The following is a 20,900-nucleotide window of genomic DNA, read 5'->3' on the forward strand; positions in this document are numbered from 1 at the left end:
ATTTGGGTATTATGAAGGTTGAAAATATCTACTTTGTTGATTTATACGATAAAAGAGATGATTTTAATTTTAATATTAATAAACTATTTACTTGGAATTCTAATGTTTCTAGGAGCATCTATTTAAATACCACTTTTAATGAAATGAACAGAATTAAAAGAATATGTAGTTATTTAATTATCCAAAAAACAAATAGATAAACTCTTTCAAAATTTGATAAAAAACAATGGATACCCAACTAAAGTAATAAAATTTTATATAAAATCATTGAATTAATCGTATATTTTCGTGGATATTTTTACTAAACATTTTTTTTGTTAATTTTTATAATTTACCCATGTGCAAATCATTTCAGGTAAATCCATAGCCAAAATTATTTACTAAATAATTTCTTTGTTAATTTGTATAATTTTTCCATGTGCAAATCCATTTCGGGCAAATTCGTGGTTAGAATTATTTACTAAAAATTCCTTTACTAAATAATTTCCTTTGTTAATCTATACAGTTTTTCCATGTGCAAATCCATTTCGGGCAAATCCGTGGGTAAAATTGTTTGCTAAAAATTACTTTATTAATTTATGCAATTTTTCCATGTGCAAATCCATTTCGGGCAAATCCGTGTTAAAATTATCTATTAAAATTTTTTTCTTTGATAATTTAATTAATTTTTCTATGTGCTAATTCATATCGTGCAAATCCGCGGCTAAAATTATTTGCAAAAACAGGCAATTTATATTTCTCTTTTCTATTTTATATGTTTTCTTAAATAAATATCTATCTTCTAAAACTATTTATGATCAATTTCTAAAATTATCCAGTATAATATTACCTTGCGCACATCCATTTCGGGCCCATCCTTGGTAACTAACAAATCAAAGCTCAGAACAAATCACTTCAGCAGTGCAGTAAGAACGACACTTTAAAACCCTCTTGTTACACTCAATTTGCGCTTTTGTTTTCATCTTTTGTTTTCATATTTTGTAATCTAGCAATCTTTCTGCGAAAACATTTTTAAATCATTCTTGAAAAATTTTCTGTCCATGTAAGTTGATCTGATTTTGGTACTCGCTTTATAGTCCCCTTTTTAATGTTTTTTTCTTTTCATTTTATTTTATTTTCTGTTTTTACATGTTACTTATTTTTACTTTTTGTGATCTATTTTATTTGTTGTTATTTTTATAAAAAAATTTTTTGAGTGCTCTTCACACTATTGTATTAATATATTTTGCTTCGGCTTTATTGATGCAATATCAGAAAGCACTCTGTTTTGCGGATATAATCGTGTGGGCTAAAGAAGAGATCACATCTTTTTTTCCGGTTTTTTTTCTTCCTGTTTTTTAAAAAAAAAACTTTTGTTTGTTATTTTTTTACTTATTATTTTTCCCCCTTTTTTTCATTTGTCTATTATTTTTCTTTGTTTTATTCTTCATTTTGAACATATCTAATGAGTTCTGTTTACTTGCAGCTTAAGCGCATTAAATGAAACTTATTGTTTTTCTTATCTTTCTTCGTGATTTCTTGTATTTATTTATTTAATATATATATATATATATATATATATATATTCTGTTTATGCAGCAGAGTCCCACCTCCTCCCGCAGCAGGGATCGAGTGTCGAGGCTGGGGCGAGCCTTTCTAAAGCACTTGCAATTCCATAAGAGTCGACCTATGGCTGCACTGGCCTCTCTCACTCACCGTTTGTCGTCGAGCGAGAATCCGAGGAAAGGTTTGACCCTTTTGGACAAGTCTTGCAGCATGCCCGCCATTGTGCCTCGACTACCACGATCCAGATCCAACCACCACAGGCAACAAAGCAGCACCTCCGGAAGCACCTCATCACTTGGGTGAGTAGCTTCCAATTTAAAATGCCTTAATTCTAAGTCTTCCTTTTTCTTTAATTCCATCTTATTATTTAGAGCTGTAGCAGAACTTACTTGAACCCTATGCGATAATCCTCCCTTCCTAGTAGAAATATACTTCTCTCAAAGAGGATTATTGTTTGATTTCTTTGAGAATTAAATTATTATTAACTGAATTACCATCTCAAGAATAGAATGTTGCTTATTTAAACAATTAGATTAAAGACTTCTTCTGGATATCTATTTTTACGCATCTTCTTTTAAACAAGATTAATGAACCAATTAAGTAAAAAAAATATATTGAAATCACCACCTGCTGATTTTAAATGAGAAATAAAGTTAAAGTATTCCCTTTTATTTTATTTCCGATTACATCCTAATTTCACACTGTTCTAGTCTGCAGTTTCGAGCGCATTATTAAACATCACTTACGATAGTTTGTCTCCCTTTCGTTTCCCAGAATTCCTTCTTCGTGTGCAAACAGAGACTCCCTTCCAGCTAATGGGATCAGTCAACTATCAATTCTCAGTTTGAATACCGGTCATTTAATGGAGCTTTTGACGAAATGTCCGATCAATCTTTCGAATAGTTTTTAAGCCATTTGTCATGCGAAGATGTTTTAATTTTGTTTGACAGAGGAACAGCTCATTTTTTCTCTTCATCATTCCTTTTTCAAAATGGCTACGGATATCAATTCTAATTGCGCATTTAAATATTTATAGGAGTTTTCTAAGATAGGGAAACGAATGAATTTTGTGCTTCTCACACTGAATTGATAGATTTTGTCAATTAAAAATTGCACACAATAGTATTTTGTCCTCCAATTTTTTTTACTGTGTGGCAGAAACATTACAGTAACATTACAGAAACATTAACAGTATGTTGAGACAGGTTGTCAGATATTTTTCTTAAAAAATAATCATGGCAAATATGTCACGGAACTTAATAAATGAGATACGCATTCTTTGGGTTCAGTAACGTGATTCTAGTCTTATTAAAACCCGATAAGTAATTTGAAGGTATTAATTGAAAAAAAAGGGCCATGATAGCCCGGTTGGTACGGCGCTGGGCCCATGTCCGAGAGTTCGTGGGTTCGAACCGCACCGGCCGAAGATTCCCCGTGTAGTAAAATGGTGACTGTTGCACATTAAATCTGTCTCTCCAGGCTCCCATAACAAATCGAACCTCTGGGGGTACTGAATTGGAGATTAATCGTTCTCTGATTCAGGTCAAAATTACGATCTGCGGATGAATGGATGGGTCCGCCCTATAAACGGGAGTGACGTATGGGTGTGGCAGAAATCGAATTCTTGGCCATAGGTGGCGCCACTGCAAAATAAGAACAATCGCACCCCTCTGCCTTAACAGACTTACGTCCACAACAATTGAAAAAACAATTCAGTCATTGTTCTCTATACATCGATAGTTTTGGTCTAATCAAATGAAACAAATAGTTCAAGGTATCTGACTAGTGCAAAAACATAATTTTGAGCAAAAATTTCAAAATTTAGTTTTTTACAAATTTTGAATTCCTGAACTTTTAGCTTTCTGAAAATATCCTAGCAGCAAAATAACTTGGGCCCTCATTGGACCAATATTCACGAATTTCGGCTCAATAAAGATTCAAAGGACCGTTAATTCCCGATATTGGTCTTATGTAGAATTGACCGATTCATACGATATTTTACAGCCATTTTATAACCAATATCGGTTCTATATGGAGTAGTCAGATTTACCTAATGTTTTATATTCATTATTTAGCTAATATAAGCTTTATATCGGCCGTATATAGGCTGATATTTGCCCTGTATATAGGACCAGTATTAAAAATTTTAGACATCCCAATATTGGTCCCTAGTTGGATATTCATATAGGACCCATATGGAGTCAATTTTGAGCCCAACTGGAGCCAAGGTAAAATCTTTGCTAGGGTACTTTACTTTTGTTTATGCTCTAATTATTTAATTACTTAATTCTAATTATTTAAGTTATATCAGTTATTGTGCTAGGTTATACATCAAGGTGACTAGTGATTTTAAAATTTTAAATGCGTTAATCTCAAAATCAGTTTTTTTTCCACATTTTAAACCACCTTAAACACGATAACTCCATACTGTTTTTAAAATAAATGTCTACAATTCTTCATGAATGTTTATGATTATAGTACACATGTTTTGAACTACAGACTAAGAGAAAAAAGTAAATTTTCATTTATACTCATGTTTTTTTCGCAAAGACAAATGCAGAGAATTTTAAAAATTTGCTTTTTTAACTACACTGACTCCAAACTATATCCACTTTCTTTTAAGATAACAGTTCAAAATATAGTTGATTTCTTTATTAAAATCCTCAAAAGATTTTTTGCTTCAGGTGATAAATTTTTTTTTTTGCCGTGTTTAGCATATATGCAAAAAAAAGCGTTATTTTTACCTAAAAATGGCCTTCTAAAAAGAAAATAATAATGATGATAATTGCTTTTGCCAGTTTTATAAGTTTTTACAGATAATAACTGGATAAAACTAGATAATAACTAGATAAAGCAAATAAATTAGTTTTTTAAAAGTTTTATATTAATATATTTAAATAAAAAGCGGTGTACCATACTAGTCGGATACCATAAGTAAAACAAGTGTCGGTAGCCTGTTGCGATGTCGGTACCTTTATCCAGTCAAATAATCCAGAATTTTTTTAAAACTTTTTTTGATACTATTGTATCATAATATACACAAAAAAGTTTCAAATATCTTTCCTAAAATAATTCTTAATAAATTAAAATTTCGTATTTTTGAAAAAATCAAACAAATTACGCTTTTAAATGAGCAATTTTCATTTATTTAAAATAAAAAACACCTTACAGACAGATTGCTACAGGGCAAGAAGCATATTTTTTGAATTTTTTTTAAGAATAAAGGCATTTGGAAATAGATATTAAAAATATTTTAAATTAAAAATGCACTTTTTTAAAAATTTTATTAAAAAATTAATAATTCACTAAAAAGGATTTTTCCCCTTTATTTCCTATAGACACATTAAAATAAAATGTTATATATATATATATATATATATATATATATATATATATATATATATATATATATATATATATATATGTATATATATATATATATAATATAAATAAATACAAAAATATATGCATAATAAATAAATATTATTTATTGCGCATAAGCTGCAAGTGTGTAGAGCTCATAAGATAAGTTCAAAATGCAGAGAAAACAAGGGAAGAATTACAGGACAATGAAAGAAAGGGGGGGGGAAATAATAATAATAATAAAAATAAAAAGAAACCGGAAGAAGAAAAAAAAGGACAAAAATTAAAAAAATGATCCGGAAAATAAAAGATTTTGTGGATATAATCATGTGAGCTGATAAAAAGATTATATCTTCTATTTTCCGGATTATTATTTTTTTTTAAAAGTTTTTGTAAGTTTTTTTCTTCCGGTTTCTTGTTATTTTTATTTTTTTTTATTACTTTTCTCCCCTTTTTTCATTGTTCTGTAATTTTTCACTTGTTTCCTCTACATTTTGAGCTTATTTTATGAGCTCTATTTACTTTCAGGGGAAAATATTCTTTTATTAGGGAGGGAAAAAAATATTCAGCCCGTTTTATTTCGTTCGTTAAAAATGTTTGAGAGATAATAAAACGAAGTCGTAATATATTATAGGTCAGAGCCGAGTAAATCTCTGCCCAGAATCACGAGATCCCAGTACAATATTCGATGCCCGAATGCGGGATCAGATGCTGATTCCATGTCCCGCATCTCTCTCTACCTGGAAGAACGACGACTTATCCTCAACGCTGCAAGGGAAGGACAATTGGTAGATCTCACACCAGACGATACTCCTCCCAGAAGGGTGGAGTTCTATCGAAGGAGAAGTCCCTCACCCAAACCTAAGAATGATCCATACGGAAGAAGATTACCTCTCACCCCTCAAGGTACGCAATAATGGAAGATGAGTAAATATTTTAACGAGTATAAATAATATTTTTGAAAAATTACGAAATAAAAAAGCAAATGTTTCACTTTGTTGTGTGATTGTTTGCTTAAAATGTATAAAATAGAATCAATTTCAATTAATTATTAAAAATGACAGATAACTTTTTACGTATTATTTTAAATATAATTCCCTAAATAAATTATAAAATTTTATGAAACATTATAATATTTTATGACGAAATTGTTTTTCAAAACTTTTTCAGTCTTTTTATTTTTTAATGCTATTTCTTTTTTCCTCTTCGAAAAACTCTTTGTCGACCAGACTGTGTAAGGGTTCTGGATTCGAATCCCGGAAAGGGCATGGATGTTCTTTCATTCTCTGTTCTATCTGTCCTTACTGTGGAAGCAGGGTTGGCCCACCTAATAGAGTGCTCCTGAAAAGAGTGGCCGACAAATCTACCCTGTAAAAGGCCTAAATTGATGAAATGTCAACACTGGTGGGCATTGGAAAATTAAAAAAAAAAAAAAGAGTCTTTTTAAATTTTAACAAGGATTGTTGGCTGGCATTGAACACGTAGGACATAACCTATTATTATTATTACTAACATTTTTAAAAATTATTTTTATATGAAGAAAATAAATCATTTACTTATAAAATTGTTGTATTAAGTAATTTTAATGGAATATTTGTGATGAATTAACACTATTAATATTTAATTCGATTTCGATTTTTAAGAAATCCTGTATTCTCTCTAACAAACTAATGTAGTTTTTTTAAAGTTAATAAGTAAATTAAGTCATGCTTCGTAAGGCGTAAATTCGTTTGATAGCGTTAATAAATGCTAATAGCGGTTCATACTAGCATTTCGCAAAGAGATAACGCTGCTATCCATTTTGAAATATAAGATAGCAACTGGATAGTTAATGCTACACGTTTCAAAGTTCAAATACCACTGATTTCTCTGAGATACTCATTAAATTAAATGAGTATTAGGTAAAAAAAAAGGTCGAAACCACATCAATTTTGCAAAAAATAAAGTCTCAAATAAGGCGTATTTGGGAGTTTTAAAAATATATTACTAAAGTGTACGATTCAAAAATTGACGGTAGTATTACTATTGTATTTAAAACATCAAAATTTAATAAAAAAACGATGTGGAAGAAGATAACTAGCTGTAATAACTGTCTGGAAAACGATCTCAAAATGACGTCAACCTACAACGACATCGTTGCGAATTGAGCGCGTCAAATAGAGATTACTCAAATTTGAAATTCGGCTGTCCTAACAGCATCGTATTAAAAATATTGTTATTTAAAAAAATCATGTGAAAATTGCCGGGAGAACGAAAAATATCTGCCTTGAAAATAATATGGATTAAGAATAAAATAATCGCTAATCAACAGCGTCAAAAAGTGATTATAAATGAAAATTCTAGAAATTCATGTGTCGCAATAGCATCGTATTAAAAAATCAGATTTTGTAAAACCGTGTGGAGATAGCGAAAAAATGAAAAATATCTGTAGAAAAAAAAATTATCAGAAAAAATGATTTAAGACCTAACCGTAGGGAGTAGAGAACGTCATAAAATTTTGAAAAAGTCAAATATTTAAAAATCGATTTCTCAGAAACTATACGACCGATTTCGCTCCAATTTCATATTTTACCTTATTAGACTATATACTTTTTTGGCGCACTTTACATACAAATACATAAGAAACACTTCAAAAACTAAGCATTTGAGTTTATTACGTTTTATTACTGGGAATAAGTTGCAAGTGCATAGAATCGATAAAGTAAGAAAAATGCAAAGAGAGTAAGAAAACAAAGAAAAAATTTTAAAAAAAGGAAAAAATAAAAATAAGGAAAAAATATTAGAGAAGAAGAAAAATGGTTATAAATATTTTTATGTTCCTTTTAAAAAATTTAAAAAGAAAATTAAAACAGTTTTAACTAAAAATAGAAAAAGCAACAACGAAAAAATAGACTCGTCACCAGTTCACACAACTCTATTAGATAAAATATTAGTGCTATCCAACATTGTATTATTTGTGCTTTCTAACATTATATTATTAGTGCTTTCTAACATTGTATTATTAGTGCTTTCTAACATTATATTATTAGTGCTTTCTAACATTGTATTATTTGTGCTTTCTAACATTATATTATTAGTGCTTTCTAACATTGTATTATTTGTGCTTTCTAACATTATATTATTAGTGCTTTCTAACATTGTATTATTTGTGCTTTCTAACATTATATTATTAGTGCTTTCTAACATTGTATTATTTGTGCTTTCTAACATTATATTATTAGTGCTTTCTAACATTGTATTATTTGTGCTTTCTAACATTATATTATTAGTGCTTTCTAACATTGTATTATTAGTGCTTTCTAACATTATATTATTAGTGCTTTCTAACATTGTATTATTTGTGCTTTTTAGTATTGCGTATCAAAGTAAAATATATCAATAGAATAGTGTGAGAAAAAATTATATTTGAAAGAAAAATTTTATCTAGTAAAAATCACATAGAAAAATATAAAATTATACACAAATAGGATTAACAAATGGATGCTTTGTACTTACGAACTTTCAATACACAAACCAACAGAAAAAAGATGATAGTTCGTAAATACTGTAAGACTCAAAAGCGAAAAATAATAAAACTTTCAAAAAATTGTGTTTTTGAACTGTACTAAAAAGAAGATGCAATTAGAGAATTTGTTAGACCAAAAACGAAAAAAAATTGAGTGTATCACTTTCATAATACAGTGAAACCTCCACTCTCCCTGCCTCAGTAAAATGGTCGATGATTGAGGTTGGTTGTTCTTAGAGGTTACCTTTATTGACTTTTGTTATCGAAGGTACATGATTTTTCGAAAACAATTTTATTTTTAGTCAGTGCCATTTTCCTGCTGCGGAAATGCTATTTCTGTTGGCGTCATGAAAATACGGATCGATGAATAAAGTTTAGAGTCGATAAAAATTATCACAACTGATATAATTATGAGTAAAAACAAATTTGCCAATTATAAATGATAAAGCTATTTTAAATAAATAAACAATTATGTTTTTTTTGCTTAAGTTTGCATTTAATTTTATATCATAAAAATTAGAGGTATCACTGTATATTTCTACACCCTTGTGCAAATTAATTGAAACAAACTCAATAAATTCAGAAAACTAAGAGCAAATGCTATTTTATTTAAATTTATACAAACTCAAAAATTTTTAGTTCATAATATGATCTCCACGACACTTTATTAACATTTTTACATGATTCGACATGGATTCCACTAATTTTTTTACAGTCATTTATAATATTTGTGTCCTTGTACCACACATGAATTAACGCCGTGATTAGCTTCTCCATAGTTGTACAGTCCATAATTAATAGGCGATTCTTGCATATGGCCCAGAGATTCTCAATTGGGTTGATATCCGGAGAGTTCCCTGGCCATTCCAACGTCTCAATTTGATTCTCAGACATGAATTTCTTGACAATTTTGGACATATGGCAAGGAGCTAAATCCTGTTGAAAAATCCCTGTTCCATCAGGGTATCGTTTCTTCAACTCTGGAACAACTTTTTTTCCCGGAATAGTAATGTACTGCTCAGAACGCATCATACCGTCAATAGGCTGCAAAGGTCCAACACCATTGTAATCGAAACAACCCCAAAACATCTTCTTTAAAAAACACGAAAAAAAAAAGTTTGTTTCAATTAATTTGCAAAAGGGTGTATCATCATCAAAAATCCTCCTATTTCGAAAGTTATTACGCCTTTAGGAGTTTTGCTTTTAATCCACTTTACAAACGTAGTTTGTAAAATTTTTATTTAATTTATAACAAAAAAATGTGAAGAAGAGATGAAATAAGCTGATCATTTTGAATTTCAGAAGCCTTGACCTATTACGCAGGCCGCCTAAATAAATATGAGCGAGCAGAAGTAGCTCAGTACCCTCAAGTGTGGTACCTAGGACTGGATGCGAGCAAAATAGAGGGGGAGCTAAGGGGAGCCCAGAACTGTGGATACGATGATGACAATGGATCTTATATTAAGGTAATTTGGTCTTTCCAAAAGCGAAAATACTGATGTCATAAAATTGATATAAGTCATAAAGTTATAAAAACCATTATTAAATAAATCCTGAACCGTTTAAAAAATAAATGCAATAGAAAGAGAAAGAAATTAACTCGCAGCTGAAATGAAGACAGTTTTTCATTGTTTCTTGAATAGAATAACAAATGATTTAGCAATCGGGAAATCTCGTCGAAAACAAAAAAGAAATAAAGCATGCATTTATGAGAATCGATGGTTTAAAATGAAAATATAGTTTCAGTAGTTAAAATTAAAAAAAAATGGAATAAAAAGCTAATTATAATAAAAAAATTAGTGAAATCATTTAAAATATCTTTTTATGCTAAATTTAAAAAGTGAAGAATTAGAAGCGCATATACTAAACGTGACTTTATGCCTAATATTTCCAGTTAATAAGCATAAAAATTATAAATATTTCAATAAATGAAATAAAACCAGTAAATAAACAAATGATATAATAATGATTGCCTTAAGATTATTATTGACAAATCTCAGTTTGAATTAAATTTTACCTTTTTATCTCGCAGCATCGAAGGGTTTTTGCAGGAGCTTCATTCTCTTTCGTTCCTTCAAAGTTTTAAAATTTTACATCGATATTTTTTTCTGTTTTATTTTATTTTTTTATTTATTTTTTCTATTTTATATTTTATTATAAGCCGTGGGAAAAGAGCGTTCGCCTTCCAATGAGGTGAACCGGGTTCGAATCCCAGTGATGGATGGTCGATACGAATTCCGTATCTAGCTTGTACAACCACAGTGCTGACATAAAATATCCTCGGGGACAGGCGGATCATGGTCTAGAGTTCCCCTTCCTTCAGTCTGAACACGGGAGGTTTTCGCGGTTTTCTCACAATGTAACTCAAATGTCGATTAATTCCATCAAAAATCCTTCACGAAGGCAATTTCTCTCAATTCTTGATCCAGGACCGGGATAGATAGGGCACTGGGCCCATGACGAAGAGATCGTGGGTTCGGTCCCCGCCAGCCGAAGACTCCCCGTGTAGTAAATGGTGACTTATGCACGTTAAGTCTATCGGGTCACAAAGTCCTCTATGTTCCCATAACAAATCAATACCTCTTGGGGTACTGATCTAGGAGCTCCCTTGTCTTCTGGATTGGAATCGAAAGAATACGGAGTTGAACATTGATAGTCGTAAACCCAGCATTGAGTCGGCTGTTCAACGACGGTTATAAAATAAAATAAAATATTTGATAGAGGAGTTCCCTCGTCTTCTGGATTGGGTTCAAAATTACAAGGCTACGGAGTTGAACATTAGCAGTCGTGAAATCAAAAAATTGGACCGGGTGTTCAACGACGGTTGTAAAATTAAATAAAACACATATAATTGCTGGAAGATCAATTTTCATTGCGTTAACTAAAGCGGGTTGTATTATGATTGTCTAATAAGATGGTTATTTGTTTGATTGAAGGTGCTACACGACCACATAGCTTACAGGTATGAAATTCTGGAAGTAATCGGCAAGGGATCTTTCGGACAAGTAATACGAGCACTGGATCACAGGACGGACCAGCAAGTGGCATTGAAAATAATAAGGAACAAGAAAAGGTAGCTTTATTAAGTCATTATGGTTTTGCCTCTATAGAAATGTTTTAGAAAAAATGATTTAGAAATTATGGTTTTCTTTTGTAATGAAATATAAAAAGAACTGCTATGGAATTTGAAAATTTGTGAATAGAGAAACATATTTTCTTACTGATGAAGTTATTTATTTTATTTTCATTTTGAAAAGCGTAATTAGAAATACTCATAAAATATTTTGAAAATGCATGCCTTTTTCATAATTCATTCAATATAAAGTTATTGGAAAAATTATAAATGTTTTTTTTTAAAACGATAATTGCCGTTTTACTTTAAATGATCTCATAAAGGCAACCGAAATGTTAAATAAATAATGTATTATTGGTTGGATTAGAGCAGGGATGGTCAAACGTTTTAGGTCGAGGGTCAAAAATCGAGAGAGAAAAGTTTGGTAGGCAAAGTAAAAATTTCTAAAATAAGGAAACAATATATAAGTTTTAATTTAAATATTTAATGAAATGAATAAAATTGCGATTTAATTTTTAAAAGTTCCTTGTATTGAAGTTCGAAGTGAGATGTACTTATTTTCAGGAACGAGGTTAAATGTTTGTCTGTTAGTCTACTTCTGAAATTATTTTTTCTAAGGTTCATAGTTGAAAACACTTGCCCACATATATAAGATGAATCAAACATAGCTCTTATTTTCTGGGCATGAGATATAAAATTTGGGAAGCTAGCTTTTGGTAATGATTTGTAAAACTCAAACTTTGGCACATTTAGAAACAGTTGATTGAGAAGATTGTTAGATTTCAACTCAATGAATTCAAGCTGCAAATCTAACCTCGCTGTTTCACAATTTACGTTAAAGGGCGTGGTAAAAATATCTAATTCTATTGTAATGGCACTGAAATATTGATACCTGAAACTAAAAATGGAGTTTTCTCAAGCTATTTTCATAATTCTTAAGCTTTTCCTTATTTACTGAGGGTATTGAATTTAACCTCGAGAAATGAGACAAGCCGTTCTTTGCTAGCTGCCCGGCAAACAAATAGAGCTTCAGTTTTGAGAAAAGAAAGCTTTGACCATCTCAAGAAAGCTTTGAGATGGGCCCAGATATCATCAATGAATTGATTTTTCCCTTGCATCTTAACGTTCAAGTTGTTCATATGATAAAGAAGATCTGTGAAAAATGCCATTCTGTATCTTCGAATATAAAATGGATGTACAATGCGTGTGTAACTATGTGTAACTATGTATATAACTATGTGTTTATATTCATAACGCATCGGCAAGTTAAAATTCTATCCGCGGGCCGGATAAGACCTTCCGGCTGGCCACAGTTGGCCCGCGGGCCGTAGTTTGCCCATCCATGGATTTGAGGTTCCAAAAATCATCACTGGTTTAAAAATAAATCCAATCCATGGCACTCCTTTCACAGAACTCTGGGGTTCCACGGAATTTCTTCCACCTTTCCACAGGCCTCTGGTTTTCCACGGAACTCCTTTCACTCTTCCACAGAACTGTGGGGTTCCACGGAACTTCTTTCACTCTTCCACAGAACTCTGGGGTTCCACGGAACATCAGTTTTGAACAGCTGCTCTATGCGACATGCCGTAGAGCACTTCGGCATTGCGTCTCAGAGACTAGTCGATGTTGGTGGCACCAGATACCTCCCAATAATTCGATCATTTTCTTTTAATTGTTACTTTTATTTTGCATTATATTTTCTTTTTGTTAATGAGCCAGAGCAGGATTGCGTGAAATTTTAATAAGACTTACTTTATAGGTTTCATCAGCAAGCACTGGTAGAAGTCAAGATTTTGGAACAGGTGACAAAGAAGGACAGAGACGGATTTTTCAATGTTATTCACATGCTGGATCATTTTTACTTCAGGAACCACCTCTGCATCACTTTTGAACTCATGGGGTCTGTATATTTATATATTTTGTTGAAGCATTGCCGGTTAATCTATGAAATAGATGTTTCGTCTCATACGATTTTAGTGGAAACTTTTTTTTAAGAAAAGAACAACACGTTTAGCTAACATTTGAGCTTATTTGAACTTTTATTATATACATGCGCGCAGTAAAAATTTTCATTTAAAACACCCATATAAACCACATTTTGTGCTGCCATCTAGTAGAATTTTCGGAGTATCCAAATGGCAACTAAGAATAATTTAATGCAAGAAAAAGTGTCTGTTATCATCAATTTGAAATTAAATTTATTGAGCCAGGAACCTCCGGTTAAAATCATCGTTAGTTGCTATACACATTGCATTGCAGATGAAGCAATTGCTTTTTTATATTTATTTTAGTATGTTGAACCTCTTTATTAATTTAAAAAAATCGAAGGTGTCTTTTAGTTTTATAAAACTAGAATTTAAAACTTAACCTTAATAATAAGAAACAAGAATATAATAAGAATAAGGAATAATTAGAAACCGAAATCAATGTAATTTAAAACAAGCATGAGCACTTGTTTTTCATATATTAGTTTAATATTTATATCTGTGTATTCAGTATAATCTTATTTAGTACAGTCATGATATAGCACAGAGTCTAACAGAAGCCTACGTATTTCAGGTGCAATTTATTGGAGTTAATTAAAAAGAATCAGTGCCAATCTAGCGAATATTTAAATTAATTTCTGTGTGTGTTCAGTTTAATCTTATTTAGTACAATGATGATACAGCACAGAGTCTAATTGAAGTCTGCGTATTTCAGGTGCAATTTATTGGAGTTAATTAAAAAGAATCAGTGCCAATCTAGCGAATATTTAAATTAATTTCTGTGTGTGTTCAGTTTAATCTTATTAGTACAATGATGATACAGCACAGAGTCTAATTGAAGTCTGCGTATTTCAGGTGCAATTTATTGGAGTTAATTAAAAAGAATCAGGGCCAATCTAGTGAATATTTAAATTTATTTCTCTGCGTTAAGTATAATATTATTTAGTACAGTGATGATATAGCACAGAGTCTAACAGAAACCTACGTATTTCAGGTGTAATTTATTGGAGTTAATTAAAAAGAATCAGTTCACTCTAGTGAATATTTAAATTTATTTCTGCGTGTGTTCAGTTTAATCTTATTTAGTACAGTGATGATATAGCACAGAGTCTAACAGAAGCCTACGTATTTCAGGTGCAATTTATTGGAGCTAATTAAACATAATCAGTGCCAATCTAGTGAATATTTAAATTTATTTCTGTGTGTTAAGTATAATCTTATTTAGTGCAGAGGTGATTCAGTACAGAGTCTGATTGAACAGACAGAATTCTACGTATTTCAGGTGCAATTTAATCGTGCAAATTAAATAATCAGTACCAATCCAGTGAATATTTAAATTTATTTCCGTGTGTGTTCAGTTTAATCTTATTTAGCACAGAGTCTAACAGAAGCCTACGTATTTCAGGTGCAATTTATACGAGTTAATCAAAAAGAATCAGTACCAAGGATTCAGTTTAGGGCTGATCCGAAGATTTGCATTCTCTTAGTCCAGTGCCTCCGACTCCTTCACCGAGAGAACATTATACATTGTGATCTTAAACCGGTAAATAATTAAATTTTCTCATTGTTAAAAATGTATCTAAGAGATATGCGGTGAATATTTGAACAAAGAAAAATTGTACAGTTGAAACATAACATAATAACTGAAAAACCAAACCATGTATACACAACAAAATGAATAATCGAACGAATACAAGAAAACAAAATTTATTTTTTAAAAAAATGCAAGGTTATGGTATTGAAGGAGTTAATTTTAGTTAATTTGAAGTTAATTCAGTTAATTTGAAACAACGTGAGTCCTAGCGAATGCGGCGAAAACAAAGACTCCACAAATGAGTTATCGAGTATGAGTTGTAATGCGTTTCATAATGACCAGTAAAAATGTTTAGTGTTCATCCGTCTTTTCGCTCTTTTACTGCAGAGATTAGGGGAAAAAAGACTCTCTACAACAAACAATTCATTAGAAACTCTACTCTGTTGCAAGCCATTACCCTTATGGACATACTGCACAAGCGCACGCCAAATGGATGCCAAGCTCCCAGCGCGAACGAATATTAACATCGCCAATTCTCATTAAAGAACAATTAATAAATATTGTTTCTTGCAGACGATTTTCTTCTACAGAGAAACAAAAGTAAAAATTCTTTATCTGACATTTGATTTGATAAGGGCATTTCAGCACAGCATAAGATGCGCCATTTTTAGTGTCCAATCAATTTAATGCTCCTGCAAAGTCATATAATTGTTTCTTTTTCAAGAACGAATGCTCTCCTTATTTTTCAAAATATGTCAGTAAGTCTAGGATTCCAGTAGGACTACGAAACTATAACTCTTTTTTAATAATTCTATGATATATATTGCAAAAGATAACAAGGGTTAAATTTACGTCTGACTGTTAAACTTTTAAAAGCTTTTATATTGTTTTGAAACCATACTTACATAATTTGATAATGAAATAAAATGGAACTATATGCAGTCGCAGATGATTACTTAAATCCTATATCGCAAAGAACTTTTCTTAACTTGAAACGGAGTATAAAAACTATTTATTATTTCACTATAGCCCTGAAATTAAAACAGTAAGTAAGACACAAATAAATCTGAGAGTGAATGAGAAAAACAATCAATCAGCTAATCAGTGAAGAGCGTATTAACGAATTACCAAATAAATGAATGAGTGAATAAATCTTCCATTTTGAAAATCAAAGAAATTCTATGAATTAGTGTATCAATGAATGAGTGTATCAATGTATGAATATTGAAACATTAATGAAAGATAAGAAAAAACATTGCTTAAGATGTCAATGTGAACAATGAAACAACTGTCCGGTCAATATAGTGAACAAAAATAAATATTCTGAATTACTTTTGTTTGAATGGTTAGATTTTGACGTACTAAGTGTCATTTTTAATGGATTGAGGGGGTTACTTTAAATATGTTAATTAATTAATGCTAGTTATCTCTTAAGACGTACTTTTTCCCAATTAATGCATATATTTTTTACATATTACGATTTCAAAATATGAAAAGATTTCAAAATATAACCTTCTTCAAAATAAGAAAAGATTTCAAAATATGACCTAAGATTTTAAAATATGAAAAGCAGCAGCCTGGTAATTACGGTTCGAATATTTATTTTAGTCAAAAGAGCGTATGAAAGCTTAGTTCCCTTGATGTTTATTTCACTATTTGCGTTTTTGGTCACATCTTTAAAACTAATTTAACAATCTAAGAAACTCTGCAGTCATTTATAAAAGTTTACCCAAATATAATTTCAGGCGAAAAGCAATTTTTAATATTCATTTATTATTTTTTTATATAATTGAACGTCTAAGAAAGAATTTGAATTATGAAGCATAAATTTTTTGTGAATCAAAAATTTCCAAAGAAGTGCAGATTCGGTACAAAGATTGCGAAAGGAAAGATTTTCTCGAGTCTTATTTTGAAATTGATCATACTAAATTTCATTTCTAATAAATGTTAGAATAGTATTTGGTGAATTAAATTGGTATATACATTTTGCCTTTTCATTTCGCAAAATAAACTATACTTTAACCAAGATAAATTTTAAGTTTTTGCTTCCATATGGTTATTCTTCAATTTCCAGCTTCCAACAACCCTTTTTTATGATCTTGTCTCGTATATAAATTTTTTATTGCTTTCACTATATTATCTATTTAAATTTTAAATATGCAATAATTATGCTTCGCAATTTTTGAACCCATTTTGGTTTAAAAAAAATAGACGCAATGAGAAGGTTATCACAATTTCTACAGAAATAATTAATATATTTTTTTTCCTAAAATTCGTTATAAGGAGACAAGAATGCTCCAATGAACCATTTAAGAAATTCTGTTAATTTCAGAAATGAATTTTTTTGACTGACATATTCTATTGCTTGAAAGCTAAAACGAGAAACAAATTCAAGTATCATTTATTTAAAACATATCGGTATGAATTATGCCACAGTTTTTACAGTGTAATTTTCAAGCATTTGTGTGAAAAAAGAAATGTTCTCTTTTCAAAAGGAAAACATTCTGTTGAAGAGTCGTGGAAGTAGCTCCATCAAGGTGATAGACTTCGGTAGCTCCTGCTTTAGTCATCAAAGGGTCTATACCTACATTCAATCTAGATTCTACAGGTCACCCGAAGTAAGTTTTCTTTTTTCTTTCTTCTTCACTATCTATTAAAAATTAAACTTTTATAAGTTAGTTAAATGATTAACAGATGAATGAATATGTAAGCAAAGGAAGAAATGGTGTCGGGACATTTTTATTCTCAATTCATTGTTATTAATTTATATGAGGAATTCACAGCAATACTACTGAGACAAGAATATGTAGCAGGCATGAATGAGGAACACGCATAAATGAATAAGTAAGCAAAAGAAAAAAGGTGATCGAGACATTTTTATTATCAATTTATTGTAATTAATTTATGTGAGGAATTCACAGCAATACTACTGAGACAAGAACATGAAGCAGACATAAATGGGAAACACGCATAAATGAATAAGTTAGCAAAAGAAAAAAAAGGTGATCGGGACATTTTTATTATCAATTCATTGTTATTAATTTATATGAGGAATTCACAGTAATACTACTGAGACAAGAATATAAAGCAGACATGAATGGGGAACACCCATAAATGAATAAGTAAGCAAAAGAAAAAGGGGTGCCGGGATATTTTTTTTATAAGTTCAATGTTATTAATTTAAATCAGAAATTCTCAGCAATAATTCTGAGACATGAATATGAAGCAGACATGAATGGAGAACTGATAATAATATTTTCCTTTCTTAAAATGGTTTATTTGAACATGTTTCCCCCATTTTAATAGTAGATTATGTAGGTTAGTTAAAGGATACACAGATAAATGAATAAGTATGCAAAAGAAAAAAAGGGTGTCGGGATATTTTTATCATCAATTCATTGCTGTTATTTTAAATGAGGAATTCACAGCAATACAACTGAGGCATGAATATGAAGCAGACATGAATGGAGAACTGATAATAATAATTCCTAAAATGGTTTATTTGAATCCCATTTTTAAGGAAGATCCTCGCTGTTTTAACAGTATCTGAAATAGATTTAAGGGAAATCTTTTTCTCTCCATTTGTGATAAAACCATAAATCGAAAAATGAATATTGATCCAAAGCAGAATGCAGGACTGTTTTCTTCCTCTTGAGGATAACAGTTCCAACAAATATATTTCTAAAAAATGTTGCATGTCGAAAAACGAAACAAAGCGTTGAGCTGAAATATTGCATCCATTTTAGTAACGCGTCCTTACAACTTGATGCTATGATACGTTCAACTTGAATTTGAACACGGCTAAACTTATTAAAGGTGCATGATATGGTTCAGCATTTTTTTGAGAGTATTCTCTTTCTATTTTAGGTAATCCTGGGTCTCCCCTATGGTCCCCCGATCGACATGTGGAGCCTAGGCTGCATCCTGGCCGAGCTCTATACTGGCTATCCATTATTTCCGGGTGAAAACGAGGCTGATCAGTTGGCATGTATCATGGAAATCTTCGGTCCGCCTCCACCTTCCGTCCTAGACGCTGCATCACGACGGCGGCTCTTCTTTGGTAATTATCCTCTCATATTAAGTTAACACAAAACATTCCATAAACAATGGCATTTATTTCATTCAAATGTATGACGCTGCATCACGACGGCGGCTCTTCTTTGGTAATTATCCTCTCATATTAAGTTAACACAAAACATTCCATAAACAATGGCATTTATTTCATTCAAATGTATGACGCTGCATCACGACGGCGGCTCTTCTTTGGTAATTATCCTCTCATATTAAGTTAACACAAAACATTCCATAAACAATGGCATTTATTTCATTCAAATGTATGACGCTGCATCACGACGGCGGCTCTTCTTTGGTAATTATCCTCTCATATTAAGTTAACACAAAACATTCCATAAACAATGGCATTTATTTCATTCAAATGTATGACGCTGCATCACGACGGCGGCTCTTCTTTGGTAATTATCCTCTCATATTAAGTTAACACAAAACATTCAATAAACAATGGCATTTATTTCATTCAAATGTATGACGCTGCATCACGACGGCGGCTCTTCTTTGGTAATTATCCTCTCATATTAAGTAAACACAAAACATTCCATAAACAATGGCATTCATTTCATTCAAATGTATGACGCTGCATCACGACGGCGGCTCTTCTTTGGTAATTATCCTCTCATATTAAGTTAACACAAAACATTCCATAAACAATGGCATTTATTTCATTCAAATGTATGACGCTGCATCACGACGGCGGCTCTTCTTTGGTAATTATCCTCTCATATTAAGTTAACACAAAACATTCCATAAACAATGGCATTTATTTCAGTCTGATGTATGACGCTGCATCACGACGGCGGCTCTTCTTTGGTAATTATCCTCTCATATTAAGTTAACACAAAACATTCCATAAACATACATTTCGAAACATGCTGAAGGAATTTTCTTTTGCTCCAGAGTCACGAAAATCCGGCAAAAAGTAACTTATGTTTATTTTATTAATATAACTTGGGAGGAATAAACAGCAAAATAAACTAGTTGAGACATTTCCGCAGAGGAATTGTGCCAAAATAAGCTCACCACAATATTTAAATTAATCTGATTTGGTCGTTAAAATGTAAAGAAGGTGTTTCTCGTTAAGAAGTATGAAAAATTGATTGGATATAAATGAAAAAAAGAAAATTAGGTTTTTTGGGGAAAAAACTACAACACTTCATTTTATTTCATTGAAACAAATAAATTAAAACAAGACAATATTTGATTAAAACTTCCAACAGCTCAACTTCAACAGCTTCAACTTATCATTCGTCACGATGGAAGATGCCGGAAGTGTTTTTCATTTTGCGCTACCTGGTGGGCACCTTGTGACCAAAGTCACGGAGCAAACCTTACGGCAACCTTGTGTCAGCATTTTCTTTTTATTGTCACGAAAATGTTTGTACTAAAAACCTTGTTTCAATGAAGCAAAAATATTGCAGTTTCAAACCTTTCATTCTAAAAGGATTAGAAATTAGTTTTTTAAAAAAGCATTGTCACTTTGGCAAAATGGTCACTTAAGATCTGGTTTCTCAGGACAAGCGCCTTATCTGGGCGTCAGCGGGACGTCAACGTCCCGCTGACGCCAACAAAATACTGGTTTGTTAGCTCAAGGCCTGGTTTCTTAGAACTAGCGCCTTATCTGGGCGTCAGAGGAAAGTTGACGTAGAGCTGACGCCAAAAAAATACTTTTTTGTTAACTCAGCGTGAGCAGTCGGTCCAACGCAGACATTATCTCTCATTGCGCATGCGTTAATAACGTAAACAAATATTTAGTTTGAATTTGTATTGATTTTGTTATTGTCGACCAGTGTTTTAGAGAAGAAATAATGACTTTGTCCAAGA

The 20,900-nt window shown here is 31.2% G+C and overlaps 1 protein-coding gene across 1 annotated transcript in view; it reads left to right on the plus strand.

Moving 5' to 3' along the window:
* Positions 1 to 20,900, plus strand: part of LOC107436097 (dual specificity tyrosine-phosphorylation-regulated kinase 4) — a 48,506-nt gene that overhangs the window by 9,538 nt on the left and 18,068 nt on the right. Inside the window, 9 exon segments of the mRNA XM_043054928.3 lie at positions 1,579 to 1,844; positions 5,543 to 5,814; positions 9,716 to 9,879; positions 11,350 to 11,486; positions 13,246 to 13,386; positions 14,877 to 14,950; positions 14,953 to 15,014; positions 17,501 to 17,623; positions 18,873 to 19,065. Coding sequence (XP_042910862.3) covers positions 1,579 to 1,844; positions 5,543 to 5,814; positions 9,716 to 9,879; positions 11,350 to 11,486; positions 13,246 to 13,386; positions 14,877 to 14,950; positions 14,953 to 15,014; positions 17,501 to 17,623; positions 18,873 to 19,065 — 1,432 coding nt within the window.

Source organism: Parasteatoda tepidariorum, chromosome 2, assembly GCF_982258835.1.
Source record: "Parasteatoda tepidariorum strain Cologne lab strain chromosome 2, Ptep-v5.0, whole genome shotgun sequence".
NCBI lineage: Eukaryota > Metazoa > Arthropoda > Arachnida > Araneae > Theridiidae > Parasteatoda > Parasteatoda tepidariorum.